At 30.3% G+C, this 20,656-nt stretch overlaps 1 protein-coding gene across 1 annotated transcript; it reads right to left on the bottom strand.

Moving 5' to 3' along the window:
* Positions 1-3,044: 3,044 nt before the first annotated feature.
* On the bottom strand, positions 3,045-3,449 carry LOC105761917 (uncharacterized). The gene has a single exon (XM_012579852.1). The coding sequence runs from the start codon at positions 3,447-3,449 to the stop codon at positions 3,045-3,047; it is 405 nt and encodes a 134-aa protein (XP_012435306.1).
* Between the last annotated feature and the right edge of the window lie 17,207 nt (positions 3,450-20,656).

Genomic DNA, 20,656 nt, shown 5'->3' with positions numbered 1-20,656 from the left:
GCAACCATCAATTTTTATTTTTTGTGGTTGCATCGCCCGACACATCTCAAGGTACAAATGTCACCAACACGACTAATCCCCAACTGAGTCGGTCCGCTTCTTTTAAGTCAACGAGTTGTAGCAGCTACCTTAAATGTACAAGAGTTTGATATTTATCGAGCATGTTGTTCTCTTTCAAGGGGACTCGAACTCTCGTAAAGATAATCGAAATTTTCTTGCAACTATTTCATCTCTATCTAACTATCCAAAAACTTGTATGGCACCTTGCCTAACAATTGCTCGCAAACGTCACTCTAATCGCCAACGACCACTAGTCCCGTAACGATTGACCCATCTACCAGTAAACCGAGCTGTAATTGAATGCCCTCGAGTGTGGTTGTACACTCACCGCATGGAAGATGAAATGTGTATGTCTCAAATCAACATCTTTCAACCAACGTATTGATAAGTGTGGGGTCTAATTTACACCCCCAAGCATACGAGACGTGTAAGAATCTCATATCTTCCAAATAGGGTTCAATCATAGGTAATGGCCTCGAATATGAAAAACAAAAAAAAATTGATCTTTTTAACAAATTAATAATGAACTTAAATAAAATTATAAAAATTAGAAATATTTTCTTACCATTTGCAATCGGAATGTGGATGTCATCCAAACGAAAAAGAGTATTTTTCATTAAAAATTTCAATTAAAATGAATAAAAATAGAAATACACAATTAAAATGAATAAAAATGCATCCAGCTAGACATGTTTTCCTACACAGTCAATAGAGTCCAACCGTCACACTTTCACATTCTCTCTTCAAAATCGACCTATTTCGTTAGTTTTTTTAAATAGCCTTTTTAGCTAATTTAGCCCATAAATAAAGCTATAATAGATCTTTCTCTTTTATATATTTTACTTTTTTTTATTAAATACGTATATAAAATATAAAATATAAAATGGTTTTATTAGTTTTTTTTTTGAAAGGTAAATTCATTAATTCATTCAATGAATGGAACCATACAATTCAAAGAGAAAAAAAATAGCAAACACTCATCGTAGATGGTGAAGGACAAGCTCCATCAAAACAAAAAAGGGTTTAGCCTCAGCATCAATAGAACATTATGACACGTTGACAATTGACTTTGTCACAACTCAAGCACGACATATCTGGAGTGATTACAAGCACTTAATACGATAATGAAATCAGCCCGAGATGGTCCAAAGCGGCGAGCAAAAATCAACAAAAGAATCGAGCATTCACTAGACTAAAAAGGACGACAACAAAATCATCCCTAAAATCACTTGTAAAAACTAAAATTACAAGCATAAGCAATACTAAAAAATGTGGTACAAGAGTAGACAAAAACTTCTAAAACTGAAGACTTATTAAACAATGGAAAAACAAACAAAAAACATATAAAACTTAAGGCAACATAGGTCCAAATCGACACATGAAATCGTTTATTATTCTGAAATACTCTCAAACCGGAAATAAATTAAAAAGTTGATGAAGAGCCACCCACTTTCCAAGAAAAACTACTGGTGGCCGGTGGAGTTTTAGAGAACAATAGGCACCTTCATTTGTCCATCACAACTTGTGAAGACAACAAAGATACCCACAAAATATATCTACAAACTGAAAAGAGAGAAGACGTGAGTAGTGAATGAGAAGAAAAAAAAATAGGAAAAAGGCGGGCGATAGCCAATTCGGAGGCTGACATCGCCATTAAGCAAAACAAAAGAGAAGAAGCAAAACCCGGAGGCTCACATTAGATTTCAATTCGATTGTATAAAAAAACGAAGAAGATTGTGAATGTTTTACTTTCTACACGAGTAAGCATAAATAGAAATTTTAGAGATTACAAAGACGAAGAATTTTTTAAGACTATAAATACGAAGAAAATGCAGTTTTCTATACGAAGAAAATGTAATTTTCTAACACAAGAGTCAACGTTAATGATTTAATGGTTGAATCTCAAAATTATTGTTCTTCTCGAATTTCAATTTGATTTTTATTGATTAATTATTGTATTTAGTTTCTTAGTCAAAAAGTGAATTTTTAATATTAATTTTATGTATATAATATATAAATATAAATCTAATTCTTTTGGAGTCATTAAAATTAATAGGATATTGTTGTTATTTTAATTTAACTTTTTCTGAAATATGTGTAGATAAAATTCGTAATTATTATTTTAATCATTATATTTATTTCTGAAAAAAAATTCTCTCTCAGTAACATCAATTTGAAAGTGACTGTTTTCATCTACTAAAGATTGGTAGTAGAGTCTGAAATATCATGGTTGAACCATCAACTTTTCCTATTCTTAATTCACCAAAGCAATAAAAAGATCCAATTGTTTTCATGAGAATGTCGGAAGGAGTTTGTGTCAAATGTCCATAATTCCAAGATTGGTGGCTCTCAATCGTCATTGCAGTCATATTATCTACTGATTCTTGAATTGTTTTGGTCTTGGAATAGCCAAAGTTACATGTATATACAACATCTTTAGATCAATTTTTCTATAGTCAACAAAGTTCAAAAACAATAATATTATAATTTATGTTTGTCTTGGACATCTTAAGAGAAATCTTACTAGAATAAGCATTGAAGATGTAGATGATTTCACATAACTTGATTTGGTTTCATGCTTTGGCATGAATTTTACATAAATCTAAATACCTTTTGTTTTTCTCATCTATTTTTCTCCCCAATTTTTTGTTGCTTTTTACATGCTATTAGGAATGATATTCTCTCTCTATATCTTATATTTTTTTCCTCAAAACATTTTGGAAAGAAAATTAAGAATACAATAAAATCTTGATAAATGAAATATTCAATAAATTAATAATCTCGTTAAATAATAAATTTTTCGGTCCCAACTTGGGCCAAGGGATAAAATAATAACCTTGCTAAATGCATAAGATACTAATTTTAGGAAAAATCCTTAAGGGCCTAATAAAAATATAAAATAATAATTCATTAAATATACTAAAATTTTATATAGAATACATAAAACTAAAGTGCTTTCTAGACAACTTTTATTTTTCTTAATTTTATTCTTTGCTAAAATATGCATCTATAGTTAACTGCTTCGTCTTTGCATGTGAATCATATACAATTTCATCTTTAACTTTTAGAAGGGCATAAACCAAATTTGGTATATTCTTCTCATGTTGTATTAAATAACTCTTGAAGGTACCCATAGCTAGAAAAGCCTCTTTTGGAGAAATATCTGGTAAAACACTACTGTCATTTGGATCTTGCTCGTCATCAACTGGCACATCCATTACTCCTTGAATAATTTCTTCATCCGTAGGTGACTCCATCAAAGATTCATTTTCACTTGGATAATTCATAATCTGCTCAACATCCATGAAATTTCTATAGTGTAAATCAGAAATTACTTCTTTTAATTTATGAATGCCTTCAACATCACCAATTTCTTGTTCAAGAGGCATATCCTCCTTGGATCGAATTTTGCAATGCTAGAAACAATTTGCAATGGTTGTAGGCTTCACATCAATATTCCAAGCAACATTAATAAAATGGATTGCATCCAATACATTAATATTTTTAAGATTTATTTCTCCTTTCTCGTAACCTTCCAAGATTCTAAAATAAAAGCAATGGCGATAATAAATCTTAACTGCTCTAATATTTTCAACATCACATGGTTGAATTTTTTATGATGAATTTGGAGGCAAAAAGAATAATTCAATGTTTCTCAAGCCTTCAATAACCTTGGGATGAGCTGGGCAATTGTCTACTATAAGCAACACCTTTCTACCAGTCATTCTAGCATCAAACCAACGAACAAAATCTTGAAAAAGTAATCTAGTCATCCATGCTTTTTTGTTGGCTCGATAACGATAATTAAGATTGTCAATATTCACATGTTTAAAGCATCTAGGATTATCAAACTTACCAATAATGACGATTGATTGTTTCTACAATGTGAATAAGATAATTTTTTAGAGATGAGACCGCATCCCAGCGTGTATGTGCCGAGGCTATGAAATCAACACAAATACAATAAAAAAAATATAGGGGTTATCTGCAAGTGTAACAAGCCAATTGTAATATTTTTGCGTTATAATAGAACACAAAGTATTCCAAGGATCGAACCCAAGAGAGTTTGAGTGGTAAAGTGATCAACAATGAAAATGCATGCAAACAAAAAGTCTAGCTAGCTACTCACAAAGTATTATAGTACAAAAAATCATTATCAATGGTTAATTACACTATCTTGTACTTAGAAGGACTAAATTGCAAAATAATCAAAAGTGCACAAAAATCAATTCAAAAAGCTAAAGTGGCCAATTCACGTCCATGTTGCTATTCTTGGAATAGGGATCTAAAGGTTTCAAACTCCTAATTGGTTAAATTTTACTTACCGATCACCATTTTACCACGCCCTTAACCTGTCTTCGTCGCTAGATTAGGGCTACAGAGCATTACTGTTCAACCAGAAATCGTTTAACATCATAACATAAAATAAATTAAGTTTATTGTAAACTAACCATTCACATACATTTTGTCTCTAAATCGAGCCTTCGAAGCCCTAAAATAGCTTAGAAGCAATTCGGGACTAATTTGAAACAAAACAAAAGTTTTAAGAAAAAGATGTAAAAATGTGAAAACAAGGGTCACACAGCTGTGTCCCAACCCGTGTCCTCACCTGTGTAACTCACTGAGTTACCCAACACGCCCGTGTGCCAGGCCGTGTGCTAGGTCGTGTAACTCTCTCAATTGCCACAGACGCCCGTGTGCCGAGCCAGGTGATAGGCCGTGTAACTCACTGACTTGAAACACTAAAAAACTTTCAAATGACACACGACTGTGTCGCAGGTCATGTGAACCCAAAAATTTACCTAAAATCAAGCTATTTCAAGTCCAATTTATACCTAAACATTCAAAACATTTGGGCACACGTTCAAGGGATTCAAACACCATCCAAACACACGTAAACATACCACTCCAAACATCCTAAATCACCTAACCAATATGCCATTCAAAGGCACCACAATTGTATCAAAACATCAATTACCAAAAAATGCTAATATTGTTATCTTCCAAACATACCAACCTAGATCCTTATCTACCAAGTAACATCACGTATGTTCATTTCCATGTCACCACAAATATACCGACCAAAAAACTCATTTACAAGCATTTGAAAGTTACCAAATTGACATAACTTTGTGAGATGTTGAGTTTCAGCAAACCAAATATAAACTTCAAAGCATATACATACCAAATCACTATTAACACATTCACAAAATACCATCCCAAAACATCCTATACATGCCATTATTAACCTTGGCCAAAATATTCAAAAACTACCAAATGGTTGCTGGATAGCATGATAGGTCTTCGACAAGCTTCCAACTGATCGAGTTTTTGATAATCTATAAAACAAAGGAAAACAACTACGCAAGCAACTTGTGCTTAGTAAGCTCATATAAACTTAAACATAACTTACCACCTCAATAACACAATTCATAGATTAAGCATAAACCATTACCAATGCCATGACTTAGTATAAGCATATTCAAGCATCATCAAGCTCACATGTTAGTAGATTCATCAGCATCACATTTAAGCTCATTTATATCATAAGTAGATTTCATAAGATACATTACGTATGCATCAACCTTTTCATAACGTCATGAACATTTCCTTTAACTTACTTACCTCCATTCCTTTTCTAACCGTTGCACCATCTAGAATTACATTGGATACTCGGGAAAGCTCACACATAGTGTGCCTTTACATATAATTGTAACATTTCCTTTCCATCAATGCTCACACGAGCTGTAGGTCAGAATGTAAGCTACACGATGTTGCTCACACGAGCTGTGGAGAATCTGCAACAAATGCAAGACCTTAGCCATCAGTAGGGCATTCAAGACTAGCACTCAAAACATGAAATCCTTAATGACATGTCATTTGTATCCTAAGAATTCTTAAGGTTTAACCGAGACTCGTTATCCTTCAATTCATCATAAAATAGATACATTATATATATAGATACATTTATTTTAAAACAACATAGTAAACATTCAATTTAGCTAACATTAAAATGATCACAGTTCATATGAACTTACCTTGATAACTACGGTGCAGAAGTAGAATTCGAACTAATCCGAAGCTTTAGCCTTTCCTCGATTTAAGTTCGATTGTGGTTTATCTTGATATAAATAAATAATTTCATTCAATTAAGTACTTCTAGAATTAAATTTAATCCATAATTCATATTTATGCAAAATTATGAAATTGCCCTTAATATTTTGACTTTTCACAAATTAGTCCTTAAGCTCATAACTTGAAATCTAATTATTTTGACCTAAATCCAACTTAACCAAAGTTACAAGGGACGTTGAAACAACCCATTATTACCAATATTTCAAAATAAAACCCATGAATTTATACATTTAAAAATTTAATCCCTAAATGTAATTTCACAAAAAATAATTTAACAAAACATGTTTATTTTACAATAAGGATTCATAATCTATAAACTAACATAAAAAACCATTCAAAAAATCCATTGTAAGTCCCTTAACCTTCAACAATTTTTCAAATTAACCCCCGAGCTAGCTAGATTAAGCTAAAACGGACTCAAAAATATAAAAATCATAAAAAAAAGGGCTTGAATTCACTTGCATGCATCAAAGGAACTTGGAAGAACCTAGCTTTCTTCTCTAATGTGGGAAAGATTTTGGCATGAAAAGAACAAGAAGATGATATCTTTTTACCTTTTAATTACTTAACATTTTGACTTAATTATCAATTTACCAAATTAACCTTTTAAAACTATTAAAATTTCATTAAAACCTTGTCCAGAACTATCCATTAACTCATTAAATGGTATATTTACCATTCAAGTCCTTTAGTTTAAGATTTCATAACCATTGAACCCTTTTAATTAATAGAACCCAACTTTTACACTTTTTACGATTTAGTCCTATTTACTTAATTAACCAATTAAACATCAAAATTTCTTAATGAAACTTTAATACGACTTTAATATAATTCTGTAGACATTAAATAAATAATAAAATAATAATTTACTCATCAGAATTGTGGTCCCGAAATCACTATTTTTGACATCACTAAAAACGGGCTATTACAAGGCGATTTAGTCTGGTTTATCTGTAACACCCCTTACCCGACCCAATCGTCGGGTCCAAGCAACAGAGTATCACATTTTTTGCCAAAGAAACTAATGATAATTTCAATGTAAAAACATCATTTCAATTCATCAATCATGCAATCAATCAATACTACAACATAGAATAATATGAACATTCTTTCTCGGGTCTTATATGAGCATATGAATGCTTAAAAGTCATTCTGAGATCAAATAAGGAATTTTTGCAACACTCTTAAAATTTCAAATCAAATATTTTATAAATAAATATTTAAAATATTTAGTCATATTATAAGTACCTAGATATTATGATGCACAACCAAATCCGAGTCTTAATTGAGTTTATGTGAGCTCTAAAGTTGACCCAAGGATAAACAACGATCAAACCGCAACATTTTCAAAAGTTAAGAAAATTTATGAAAAATAGGGAACACACGGTCGTGTTCCTAGGCCGTGTAACTATCGGGAGCTATATAGCCCTAAATGTTTCTTTTTACCAAAAAGCATACGGCTGTGCCACTAGCCCGTGTCAATCATACAACCATGTGGCCATCCCGTGCGATGCAAAAATAGGCCACTTTGATCCTTGTTCAAGGCAACCATACCAAAACCTCAAAACATGAATTTTGCAAACTTAAAACCTGTACAAAACACCTCAACATCAAGCCAAAGCATACCACTTTCCTAACATCTAACAAATATGCCATAATTGGCACCTCAAACACAAAGATTACATGAAACTTTACAAGTCATTCAAGCAACATATTCATCCATATCAATCATTCAAATCCATTAAACTATGCTAATCATAAATTTATACCATTTAAACAAAACATGCCAATTTTCATCTATCACCCAATCACACAATTAGCTATTCAGATTCACCTTGTATACAAGCATTCCATTACCAACTTACTATTCAAATGCTTCAATTATAGCCTATGACAATTACCAACCTTCACACTTATGTACATAACATATAACCATTCAAAATACAAACCACATTCAAGAACCAAAGTACCAACATTCAAGATTGACAAAAAATAAATCACCTATATACATTTACAAACTCTATATACATGCCAAAATATCATCTCTCTCTCTCTCTCTTTCAAACCAACTAATCCATATCATGACATCATATTACCTATATAATTGCATACTCAAAATGTCATTTCAAATACCAAATGCACAATTCAATCCATCTACTAATGCATATGTTTTCAAATAAGCATATTCTTTGCCATAATCACACCAACAAGGATTTCAAGCCATATCACTATATAAGTAAACCAAAACAATTCCTAAGCACATGTCACACATAACCAAGCCTTAGTATGATCCAAAAACTACCAAACCAATACTGCAACAGTGTGACCTTTAGACAATCCACTTGACGTGTTCTACAAGTTGGCAATCTACAGGAAAATAGAAAATAAATGAGGTAAGCATACACAATGTTTAGTAAGTTCACAGGTATTAAACCAAGTAACTTACCTAAGTTTATAATTATACACTACATGCTACTTAGCTTAGTAAAGTTTGCCTATCATGTCAAATAAAATATAAAAAAGGTGAGTTCAACATTTATCATACCATATAGTAACTCAATCATATAACATTTCAATTCACTTTTTAACATTTCAATTACCATTTGCAAAAAAAATCATTTAATTAATTCACTATCTTAATCATATCATACAATCCATTTATCCATAATACATCCTATTTCAAATTAATGCCAAACATTATTTTCATTTCATAATTTGAATTCTCAATCCAATTCATATTAAACCATATAGACTTCATCCTCATATCATATCAATTCATCTTTATACCAAATATACATCAAATGTCAATTTAATGTCAATCACTACTTCGTTTCATAATAAGAATTTTGAATCACATTCATCAATTTGTCATGTTTCCATATTGGCCCTTTGAGCTGGTATAATCGATTCACAATATGTATATGTATCATCCAATCATCATATCAAATCAATGTGAATATAATTTATTTCATTTACGTACATGTCCCTATTAACCTGCCTCAGATTTAGACGAATACACGAATCCAACCAATCACGCCAATTTGGCACCCAGTGTCTATCGATAAATCTGAAATAGTATGTTGTGCCCAACGCTAGTCTATAAAATCGATAACTAGATGTGCCTAGCACTTCCCGACACGTAGTCGTATAACCCTGAACTCTTCCTATCATATGACATGCTAACTATATCTGACTTTGCCCAAACATTTAATAGGGTAACAATTTCTCAATTTCGTTGCATAATTTCATCAACCAATAATCAATTCTCAAATATGATAGCATATCACATAACAATACTGATTCAATTTCACATTTGTAACATTATATTATATTTTCACATATATTCAATTCGGTCCTTATCATTATCAATCGGTCTAAATCGAATCAATTCAGCTCATTTCATCAAATCATCACTTTATCACATAACATATCCTATTTTAGTCCAATTTAAGGCCAATTCTATAATTATTTCAATTTTCAGTTCATCGTATTCAATTTAAACCTCTATCTCACCTTTGTGTATGGAATCGTAAACAATCAAAATTTCAATTAAACATATTTACAATTATAGTTCTAAATGCATAAAAACTTAACAAAAACATACCGTATGAACTTACCTGGACAAACAAATAACTGTCAATTCTCTAAGGTCTAATCAATAATTTACCTTTTCCCATGATTACTTTTGATTTGGTCCAATTCCCAATCTATACAATTATTTAATTTAATTTATCAATTTCAACCCTCTTATATCACCCTATTATAAATATATATAAGCTCAATTTCATTATTTGAATGCCCCTAAAATTTTGTATTTTATTCAATTTAGTCTCTAAGACCGAACTTAATATATCTTCAAAATTTGAACTCTAAATTTTAAACCCATTTCAAATATGTCCATATACAACCTCCTATTATCACAAATTTACAAAAAATTCATACTAGTTTCAAGATATTCATAATTTAGTTCCTAAACTCAAAACTTACAATTAGTTTCACAATTTAATCCTTTTTCCATTTGTAGGTTTTAAACCACCATTTTAACAACCAAAAGCTTCAAAAATATCTCTAATGGTAACATTTAAAATATTTAACAGTTTTAAAAACGGAGGTACGAGTTAGCTAAATCAAGCTGCAACAATTTCAAAAATATAAAACTTATGAAAAAGGATGATCGGAGGACTTACATGCAAAAGAAAATAAATGGTCGAACCCTTGGTCTTCTTTAATGGTGAATTCAGGTTGGAGAAGAAGAAGAAGGATGAAAATAATGACTTAATGCTTCCTTATTTATTAAACATACCATTTTTATTTAATATAATATTAACATATAAAATAAGAAAACTATGCATTAACCGTCAGACATATTAATATGGTATAATTACCATATAAGTCCTCCCACTTTTATCATCTAAGCCATTTAATTAATAGAAATCAATAATGATTAACATAACAACATCAACCAAATACATGCTCAAATGATTCATTAAAGAAAGCATAAAAGCAAGGTTAGAAAATCTTAGGGACTCTTGATGGGTTCTTTGGAGGAGATGACAGTAATAATAATGAAGAAGAAAGTACAACTAATGTTAGGATTTTTACATTTTTGAGAGTTAACAAAGCTAAAATATATTAAAGGGTTCAAAGAGAAATCAAAATAAAAAGTAGAGTTTGTGTATCTAAGTGCAAAGAAAAGAAAAGCTAGAATAAAAACTGATAAAACTAACAACTACAACCACTAAGGTTAGAAAAGTAAATTAAAACCTAAAAATGGTAGAGAGAATAACTACTAAACTAAAAAGATGATAAAAATATGGCTCCTTTAAGTTTGATAGCCAAAACATTTTTAATATAAACAAAATTTCAACCCTAAAATTAACAAAAACACCCTTAGAGTGTATAGGTTGACTTGGGTTTGTGTTGGACAAAAGACTACCCCTGTAGTATTTTTCACCCTGTTAGGCATCAATGTCATGACATCCAGACTTCAATGTCACGACACCCTCGACAGTGTCGCACTCTTGGCTCTGGGGGTTCTCGATGTTGCGTCATTGACTGGCTGGTGATGCGATATCCTCGACAGTAAGTGAGCAAAACTCGATTCGATTCGAAAAAAATTGAAAAACAAATTCGAATTTTGAGTTAATCGAATCAAGTTATTTGAATTGTTTGAGTCAACTCGAATAGATAATTCGAGTTTTAAGTTCGAATCGAGTTAAATTTTACAATTCTAATAACAAATTGGTGTAAATACCCTTTTGGTCCCTGTCAAGTTTAAAAATGAGCAAATTGGTCTCTCTCAATAAAAATTAAAAAATAATTTTCAAAAATTCAAAATAATTTTAAAATTTAAAATATTTATAAAATCCCAAAATTTATATTTTTAAAAATTATAAAAATTCTAAAAAATTCTAAAAAATATAAAATTTAAAAATTAAAAATGTTCTAGAATAATAATTTTGAGGACATAAATATGTAAATTAATGATTCAAGTTTATCATACTAAAGTATATTTTTTATTTTGCTTTGAAAAAGTTCTCGAATATATATGATTTCAAATTTATATGCTCTAACATGGAATTAGTTATACTATAACAAGATTTTAATTTGACATGTTCAATTTTTTAATTTAACTCGAACAATTTCACTTGATTCGACTCGACTCGAATTTCATTTCACTCGACTCGATTCGAAAAAAATTCAAATCAAGTTAGGTTGATAAAATAGGACTCTTCAACTCAGTTAAAATGAAAATTTTTCACTCGATTCGATTGAACACTTACCCCTAGTCGGCAGTGATCACGACTTCTTCACTTCAACAACCATCAGTGATATTGCAACCTTAGAGGCTTGGGGTCATGACTTTGGGCTTAATTTTGTGACACTCTCGATAGTTTGCTCCAGATTGATTTCTTGTTTAAGTCTTGTATCCTTGAGGTAATGGAGGCTTAGTGTCGTGACACCCTAGCATTAGTGTTGCGACACCTACGTCAAATGTAGTTCTGCTCAATGTTTGGTTGTTGTTGTCTCCCTACACAACTCAAGTACACCATTAGATTCCTAATAACATTATTTTGCCAATTTGGGTCTCAAAATGAGTAAAACCAAATAAAAACAATTACTAATACTGAAAACTAAAAACCAATGGAAAGCATAGAAAAGACTCATAAATTGCTTGAGAACAAATTCATTAAGTATTTTAGAAAGCCTAATTTGATATTTATCTATTTTTATTTAATATTTAATGTTATTTTTTGTCAAAGTGTTTAATGTTGTTTTTAAACGTATAATACAATGAAGATTTAGGATTTCAATTCTTTGTTGTCTCTATGTTCATATGTAAATGATTTATTACTTTTGAAGTTTCAAATCTATTTTCATCTTTAAAATAAACAAAATTTGTAGAAACTTAATTTTGCATCCGAAAAAGTGTATAATGTATAGTTTTTTGTTTCTTTTTATAAATTGTGATCGAGGTAAACAATTTGAAAAATAATACATAAGCTTAGTAAATATAATATTTTTTTACCAAGATGTGTTATATGATAAATATTTCAATATTAAACGTAAAATACCTTATTTAAAGGTTTGCATTAACTTGTACCTAAAACCTCATTGCCTTCCCTTCCAACTTGGTCTTTCATTCTCAATTTATTTTCCTCGATTAATGTTTTATTTTTTAGATTCTTAAATGTTAGACATATCAATGTACAAAAAAATTATCTTATTTAATTGATAGAATGGCACAAACTTTGCAAATATATATATATATATATATATATATATACATATCGTATATATTATATTATAATACACTCGTATTTTGTAAAGAAAAATTTCCCATGTACCACCATGGCCATAAACAAAAAAAGCCTCCTTTTTTCTCATGTAACTTCAGAATAAATTTTTAATTGTTGATTATTGAGCATGCTAAATGATTCATTAAGTAGTCTCCTCATCAAGTCCACATCATAACTAAGTTTTTATTTAACTAATTTGTTATCACGATCATCAAATAATTCAACATCAAGCAATGGTTAAAAATCTAATTTAAAGTCATCGACATATACTGAACAAAATTTAAGGCTATATTTGAATTAGACCAAGCTTAACCAAATATAATTGGTGCTTATACTATTCAAATACTTAGAATTTGTTTATTCTATATTTAACAATTCGATTTAACTAATACATTTTAAATGTTATTTTAATTATGAGATTTACTTCCATATATATATATATATATATATATATATATATATATATATATGAGCAAATAGATATAATAGATATAAGCTACACTACATCATTCTTGGTATATAAATCTACATGTTCATAATACAATAATTTTATAAAAATAACATAAAAATAATACTTTTTTAATAAAATATATTCATACCTTTAAATTTAGAATCATAAATAATTTTTAATGACTAAGTTTAAATCTTAAAATAAACATATTAATACATGTTAGATGAAATAATGTGGATGAATCTAAACGGAATTTGGTTTGCCATTTACAAACGTAGAATATGTAAAAAAAAAATTGGAGCTTATTGTAACACCCTAAACCCGACCTGGTTGTTGGATCTAAGTTACGGTGTGTCACATTCGTTACTGGAACAACTACAATCAATTCAAAAGTATATATATTCACTAAGTATGATAAAATCAAACTATCAAAATCTTAATTTGCATATACCTTTATATGTATACATATCAACCGTATATATTTATTACTATTAGAATATAAAATATAACATTTGATTGTAACATTATTCAACTACTAAAAAATTTAACCTATTAGGTACATGCTAAATATAATTAACTATTGAAAACTACCAAATATGGCTGAGGCCGGGATTGTGGATCGGATGCTGAAGTTGATGTATGGAGATCCTGATTTAGATCTAACCTACGCACAGAGAAAACAAACAATATGTTGAGTAAAGTATTCAGTGCTATTTTTATAATTTGAGTAGATAATAATAACATTAACAATTCTATCAAAAAAATTTTATATCTATATATACATATCTACCAGGTACTTATAACCTAAAGTTACCGAACTTAACATTCTCGATAGTAAACTTGTTATGTGAACAAAACTACGTTTCTTCTTCCTGCTTAAATACAATTCATAGAGACAATTCATTATACTCATAATAATAAAAATTTTAAACTAATCTATAACACTTCATAATCCAATCCCAATTGCGGAGTCTGATCATCGAACCCAAACTACAGAATATTACCACAAATATTAGAATATAGCACTTACAATTTATAACAATTAATTTATTTAATCAAGAAATAATGTCATAATTCCATGTATAATATGAAATACAACCAAAACCAAGTTTAAAAAGAGCTTACGAAAAGCTTTAAGGTTGATCCAGGATTTAATAAGGACTAATTTGAAACTTTTACAAAATGAAGGGTAAAAGTGCAAAATAGGGGTCACACGGTCGTGTGTCCATCTCATGTAACTCATTGTGGCCTTGTGGGTTAAAATTTGAATTTTTCTAAAAGTCACATGGTTGTGTGGCTAGTCCGTACAACAAATTAAAGCCATGTGGATCAATTTTTTTTATTATATCTACAATACTCACATGGGCGTGTGGCCATCACATGTGACAATTGAGAACCTTGTGGCTAAAAGAATCCTACATTCCAGTGGTCACACGGCTCAACAGGCTGTGTCCAGCCCGTGTGCCATCCCGTGTGGTGCAAGAATGTGCCATTGAGTATCAAATTTCATGCCAAATCAAACTAATAGCTTAATTGGTGCACATTTGGTCATGCAAACCTGCATAAAACTAGTTTAAACATATACTACTACATCCATTTAACCAACCATAATACCATACAAGCTATTCCACATGTAAAGGACACTTTGTTAAGCTTTACAACTTATGTAATCATCAACTACTCAACAAGACATGTTAATCATCTTAACACTTCAAACTCAGTTAAAACATGTCATGTGTTAACTTCCTAATCATTTAACCAATATGCCTCATTCACACAATTTTACAGTAAGGTTATATAAGCATTACAAACCATTCAAGATCAAACATCATTTCTATATGCTTCAAATTATGCACAAGACTTACAAGACTTATAACAATTCATGTACCAAAGGCATCACTTATTTATACTAATTAACATTTACCCAAACTACTAATTTCAATCACTATTATAACACTTCATACCATATTCAAGCCTATTTATAATTTACTTATACTTAACCAAATGCGTACACCATCATCATAGTATATAAAAACGTGTAGATAAAAGTTATACCAAGTTAACACAACATTTAAGTCATGTGCTAAGATCACTAATTTCACATACAAATAATACATGTATTATCTAACAATTCCCCATCATGATAATAAACTTATGCATATTAAACATTTGCCAAGTATATTATAGGCTTAATATCAACTAAGTTCCCAACCAAACTAACATAACAAGAAAATATAACATCTCTTAATTACATGCCACATGTAAATGATATTCAAACAAGCATCCATCTCAATTCATTATATACCAAGGTAACTATGGACCATCTTGTTACATATTCATTCCTATATTTACCAAATGAACATTAACCATTCACCAAGGCATTCAAAACATTGACATTCTCGTTTACATGCATACCATTCAAAATTTCAAGACATAAATATTTAATTTACTAGCTCTAAGCTAGATCCAAATAATCAACATTCAAGTGAACACTTAAACATAACAAGACTTATATATATATATATATATATATATATATATATACATGTTATATAACATTCAAATTCAAGTATTACCTATGAACCATCATTGCCATCATTCCAAAATAACTTCTTATACTTATCAAAGCCTATATACATTCCATTTCTAACTTACAACATTCTCATGTGTGTATCAATTCCAAATAAACCAACTTAATAAGGTACAAATTATTTATGCCACATTTCCATTCCAAACTTATATAATTCTAGCATATCATATACTAATGTTAGATATATAATCAATTTTAAGTCAATATCATCAAAATTATAATTAATCTAATTAATCAACATTAAATATAATCAAACATATACAAAAATTAACATGGTAAGTTCCATATGAACTTACCTGACAAAACAACGACACACAAAACGTCAAGGGCTAATCCGAAAAATTGACTTTTCCTCGATTATCCTCTGATTAACTCGAATCTTGATCTATATAATAATTTATTTCAGTTTATCAAATCCAAACATTTTAAAACAGCCAATTGTAGTCATATATTAATTCAATTTCATTTTCAAATTCCCCCTAAAGTTTTGTATCTTATTCAATTTAGTCATAAAATTGAAATAGTTATATCTTTAAAATTTGAGCTCCGATTTTTAAACTGGTCACAATTTCATCCTTCTAAAGCGCTCTGTTAGAATTGAGTGACCCAAATCCTTATTAAAATAAAATACAATGGTAAAATATAATAAAATAAAATCTATATAGAACTACACTTTTTTTATTTTATTTTAGAATAAGATTTTAAACCTTGTTACACTTCATCTATTTGATATTGATTAGAATAAGGTGTTTCAATCTTACTACACTCATTCTATTAAAATATGGTTTTACAAGCCTATAAATAGACATAGTCTACTCCTATTGTAAATATTTGAATTTGACTTAGTGAATTATCTTCTTATTTACCCGTGGTTTTTTTCCCGAAAGGGTTTCCACGTAAAATTTGTGTGTTCTTTATTTTTTTCTCTTTTCTTTGCGATACATTGTCATTATCGACATTCTATTTTTAACAAATTAGTATCAGATCTTTCTGAGTTGCTTATCTCGATCGCAGTAATGACATCGCTGAAGTATGAAATTCCACTGTTGGATCGCAACACCAAATTCACGTTATGCCAGATTAAGATGCAGACAGTTCTTGTGCATATGGATCTGGAGGATGCCCTGCTAGGGATAGATAATATGCATTTGAAATTGACAGATGAAAAGAAGAAGCGTAAGGATTGAAAGGCGTTAACACAGTTGCATCTGTATTTCTTTAAAGAAATTTTGCAAGATGTGATGAAGGAGAAGACCGCCGTTGAATTATGGAAGAGGCTTGAACAAATATGTATGTTCATCGTTTAGAGGAAGGTGCGCCTGTGCACGAACACTTAACAATGTTTAAAGAAATTCTCTCAAACTTGGAGGCCATGGAGGTTCAGTATGATAAAGAAGATCTATGGTTGATGCTACTTTTTTCATTGCCCTCGTCTTATTCAACCTTTAGAGACATGATTCTATATAGCTGTGAATCTCTCACAATTGATGAGGTTTTATGATTCTTTGACCTCGTATGATAAGATGAAGCATCTTGTGGTTAAACTTGACTTTCAGGTAGAGGGTCTCTTATGGTTAAACAAGATCAGAATACTGATGATGATCGTGGAAAGACACAGGAATGGAATCCTCGCGCTAAATCTAATCAAAGATCAAAGTCTTCAAACAGAGGTAAAACTTGTAACTTTTGTAAGAAGAAGAGACACATTAAATCTGAGTGTTTTAAGCTACAGAACAAGATCAAAAGGGAAGCTGCGGATCAAAAGAGCAAATAACTAGAAAAATTTGGTGAAGCTGATGTTGTAGAAGACTATAACGATGGTGAACTTCTAGTCGCTTCTGTCAACAATTATAAAATGAACGAGGAGTGGATCTTTGATTAGGCTTACATCTTCCACATGAGTCCCAATCGGTATTGGTTTACAACTTACAAAACAGTGTCTAAAGGTGTTGTTCTGATGGGAAATAATACTTCGTGTAAAATCGCAGGTGTTGGAACAATTAAAGTTAAGATATTTGATAGAGTTGTCAGGACATTTAGTGACATGTGACATGTTCCAGAATTAAAGAGAAATTTGATTTCATTGAGTACTCTTAATTCAAAAGGGTACAAATACACAGCTGAAAGTGAGGTTTTGAAAATCTCCAAAGGTTCCCTCATTGTGATGAAAAGGTAGAGAAAGACTGCCAAGTTATATGTTTTGTAGGATTCTACTGTTACTGGTTATGCAACAGTTACTTACTCTTCATTGTCAAATGATGATATTACTAGACTTTGGCATATGAGTGAGAATGGCATGGCAGAATTGAGCAAAAGAGGACTTCTTGATGGGTAAGGAATTTGCAAACTGAAGTTCTGTGAGCACTGCGTTTTTGGGAAGAAAAAGAGAGTTTGATTCACCAGAGAAATCCATAACACGAAATGAACATTGGAGTATATTCATCCTGATCTGTGGGGGTCATCCAGAGTGCCTTCGAGAGGTGAAGCTAATTATATGCTAACTTTTATTGATGATTTTTCCAGAAAAGTTTCGGCGTTCTTCCTAAAGTAGAAAAGCGATGTGTTTTCCACATTCAAGTCTTGGAAAACTATAATTAAAAAATAGACGGAAAAACAAATAAAACACCACCGCACAGACATTGGCTTAGAGTTGTATTCTGATGAGTTTAATGAACTATGCAAGTTAGAAGGAATCGTGAGACACTTGACAGTTCTTCATACTCCACAGCTAAACGGCGTTGCAGAACGAAAGAATAGAACGATCATGGAGAAGGTTCGATGTATGTTGTCAAATGCTAACTTACCAATGTCGTTTTGGGTCGAAACAGCCTCTACTACATGTTTTTTGATCAACCAATCTCCATCCATTGCCATTGAGAAAAAGACTCCACAAGAGGTATGGTATGGTAATCCTGATAATTATTCTGATTTAAAGATTTTTGGGTGTCCTGCATATGCTCATGTTGATAACGAAAAATTGGAACCGAGATCCATTAAATGTGTTTTTCTTTGTTATAAAGCTGGTGTAAAATGGTATAGATTATGGTATCCTGAAAATAAAAAAGTTCTGATTATCAGAGATATTGTTTTTGATGAAACTGCTATGCTACCTAACTGTAACAGCCCAATTTTGACCCTAATCGGACATAGTGGTTTTGGGACCACGAATTCGAGTCAAAAAATATGTTAATATTATTTTTAGTGTCTATTGTATGTTAAGTTATATGTGTGAAAATTTCGTGTGAAAATTTGATCGTTTGAAGGCTCAATTCAATAAAAAAGGGCTTAATCGCGTAAAATAAAAAATTTAGAGGTTAAATTTTAAAAGTACTATTTGTTGTTGTCTTTTTAAGTAGGAGGTGTAAAGATGCAATTAGACCAAGAAATAGTTAGTGGGTGGCATATGACAACATTGTCCTTAATATATATGTTATATATATTTATTATAAAAGGTTAATTTAGTAAATTAGTAAATTATATCATATAATTAAAATAAGTAAAGAAAACATGAAAACATTCTTCATCTTGGCCAAATGTTAAGCTTGGAGGACTCATCTATGGCTTCCTAGGGTTTCGGCATTTCTATTGTAGATTAAGGTATGTTTTGGTTTCGGTTTTTGATAATTTTTATATTTTTGATATCGTTGTTTTGTGTACTACAAGACCCATGCTTGAATTTTTGTAATTTTTGATTATTTTGTGTTTTTCCATTGATGATAATTTGTAAGTTGTGATGTTAGTTGATGAAATATGAAAGATAGGTGTTAGATTAACATGTTTTGTCTTTGAATTTTTGGTGAAATTGAGTAAATAGGGCTAATTTATGAAAATAAATTTTTGAGGGACTAAAATGTGAAATAAAAGAAATGTGTGGACTTGTATGAAGTCTATGAATATTCGGCCCTAGCATAGTGTGGGCAAATTTTGTGTATTTTGTGTTTTATGCAATAGGGACTAAATTGTAAAAAGTGTAAATGTCAGGGGAAAAATGGTAATTTACCCAATTATGTGTTTTTGGACTAAATTGAATGTGATAATATTTAAACTAGCTCATTTTGAATATATTTAGATCAATAATGAAAGAAATTGGAGTTAGATAGGAGAAAAGCTAAAGTCGTCGAATAATCGTCCGATTTTGATTTTTCATCGTTCGAGGTAAGTCTACTAGCTATTTAATGTTATTAAATCAGTATATATATATGTATATCTATTGTATTTTCGTTGAGTTATAATTAAAAATACCTTGAATGAATAAGTTTGAAATATGAATGGTATATATGTGTATACCATATTCGAATATATGGATATATGCCTATATAAGTTTTGGAATTAAATATAGTTCTGAATGGTATATATATAAATATATATACATTGTTTGAATACTTAAATATATATCTATATGTTTATGTTTTATTTGAAAATATTTGATGATATGAGAATTATAAGTGTAAACATAAGATTTGAACATATACATGTACATTCATGTATAACTTTTGGGATGGATTAAAGGCGTGTATATTGCATATGCATAGGTAATTTTAAATAAGTGTTTAAATGTGAGTTGAAACATATATGCATACATTTGAATAAGTCTTAAACATATTTCAAGATATGGATGTT

Source organism: Gossypium raimondii, chromosome 12 (assembly GCF_025698545.1).
Source record: "Gossypium raimondii isolate GPD5lz chromosome 12, ASM2569854v1, whole genome shotgun sequence".
NCBI lineage: Eukaryota > Viridiplantae > Streptophyta > Magnoliopsida > Malvales > Malvaceae > Gossypium > Gossypium raimondii.
Note: the sequence above shows the minus strand (reverse complement) of the source record. Positions and strands in the feature narration are given on the sequence as shown.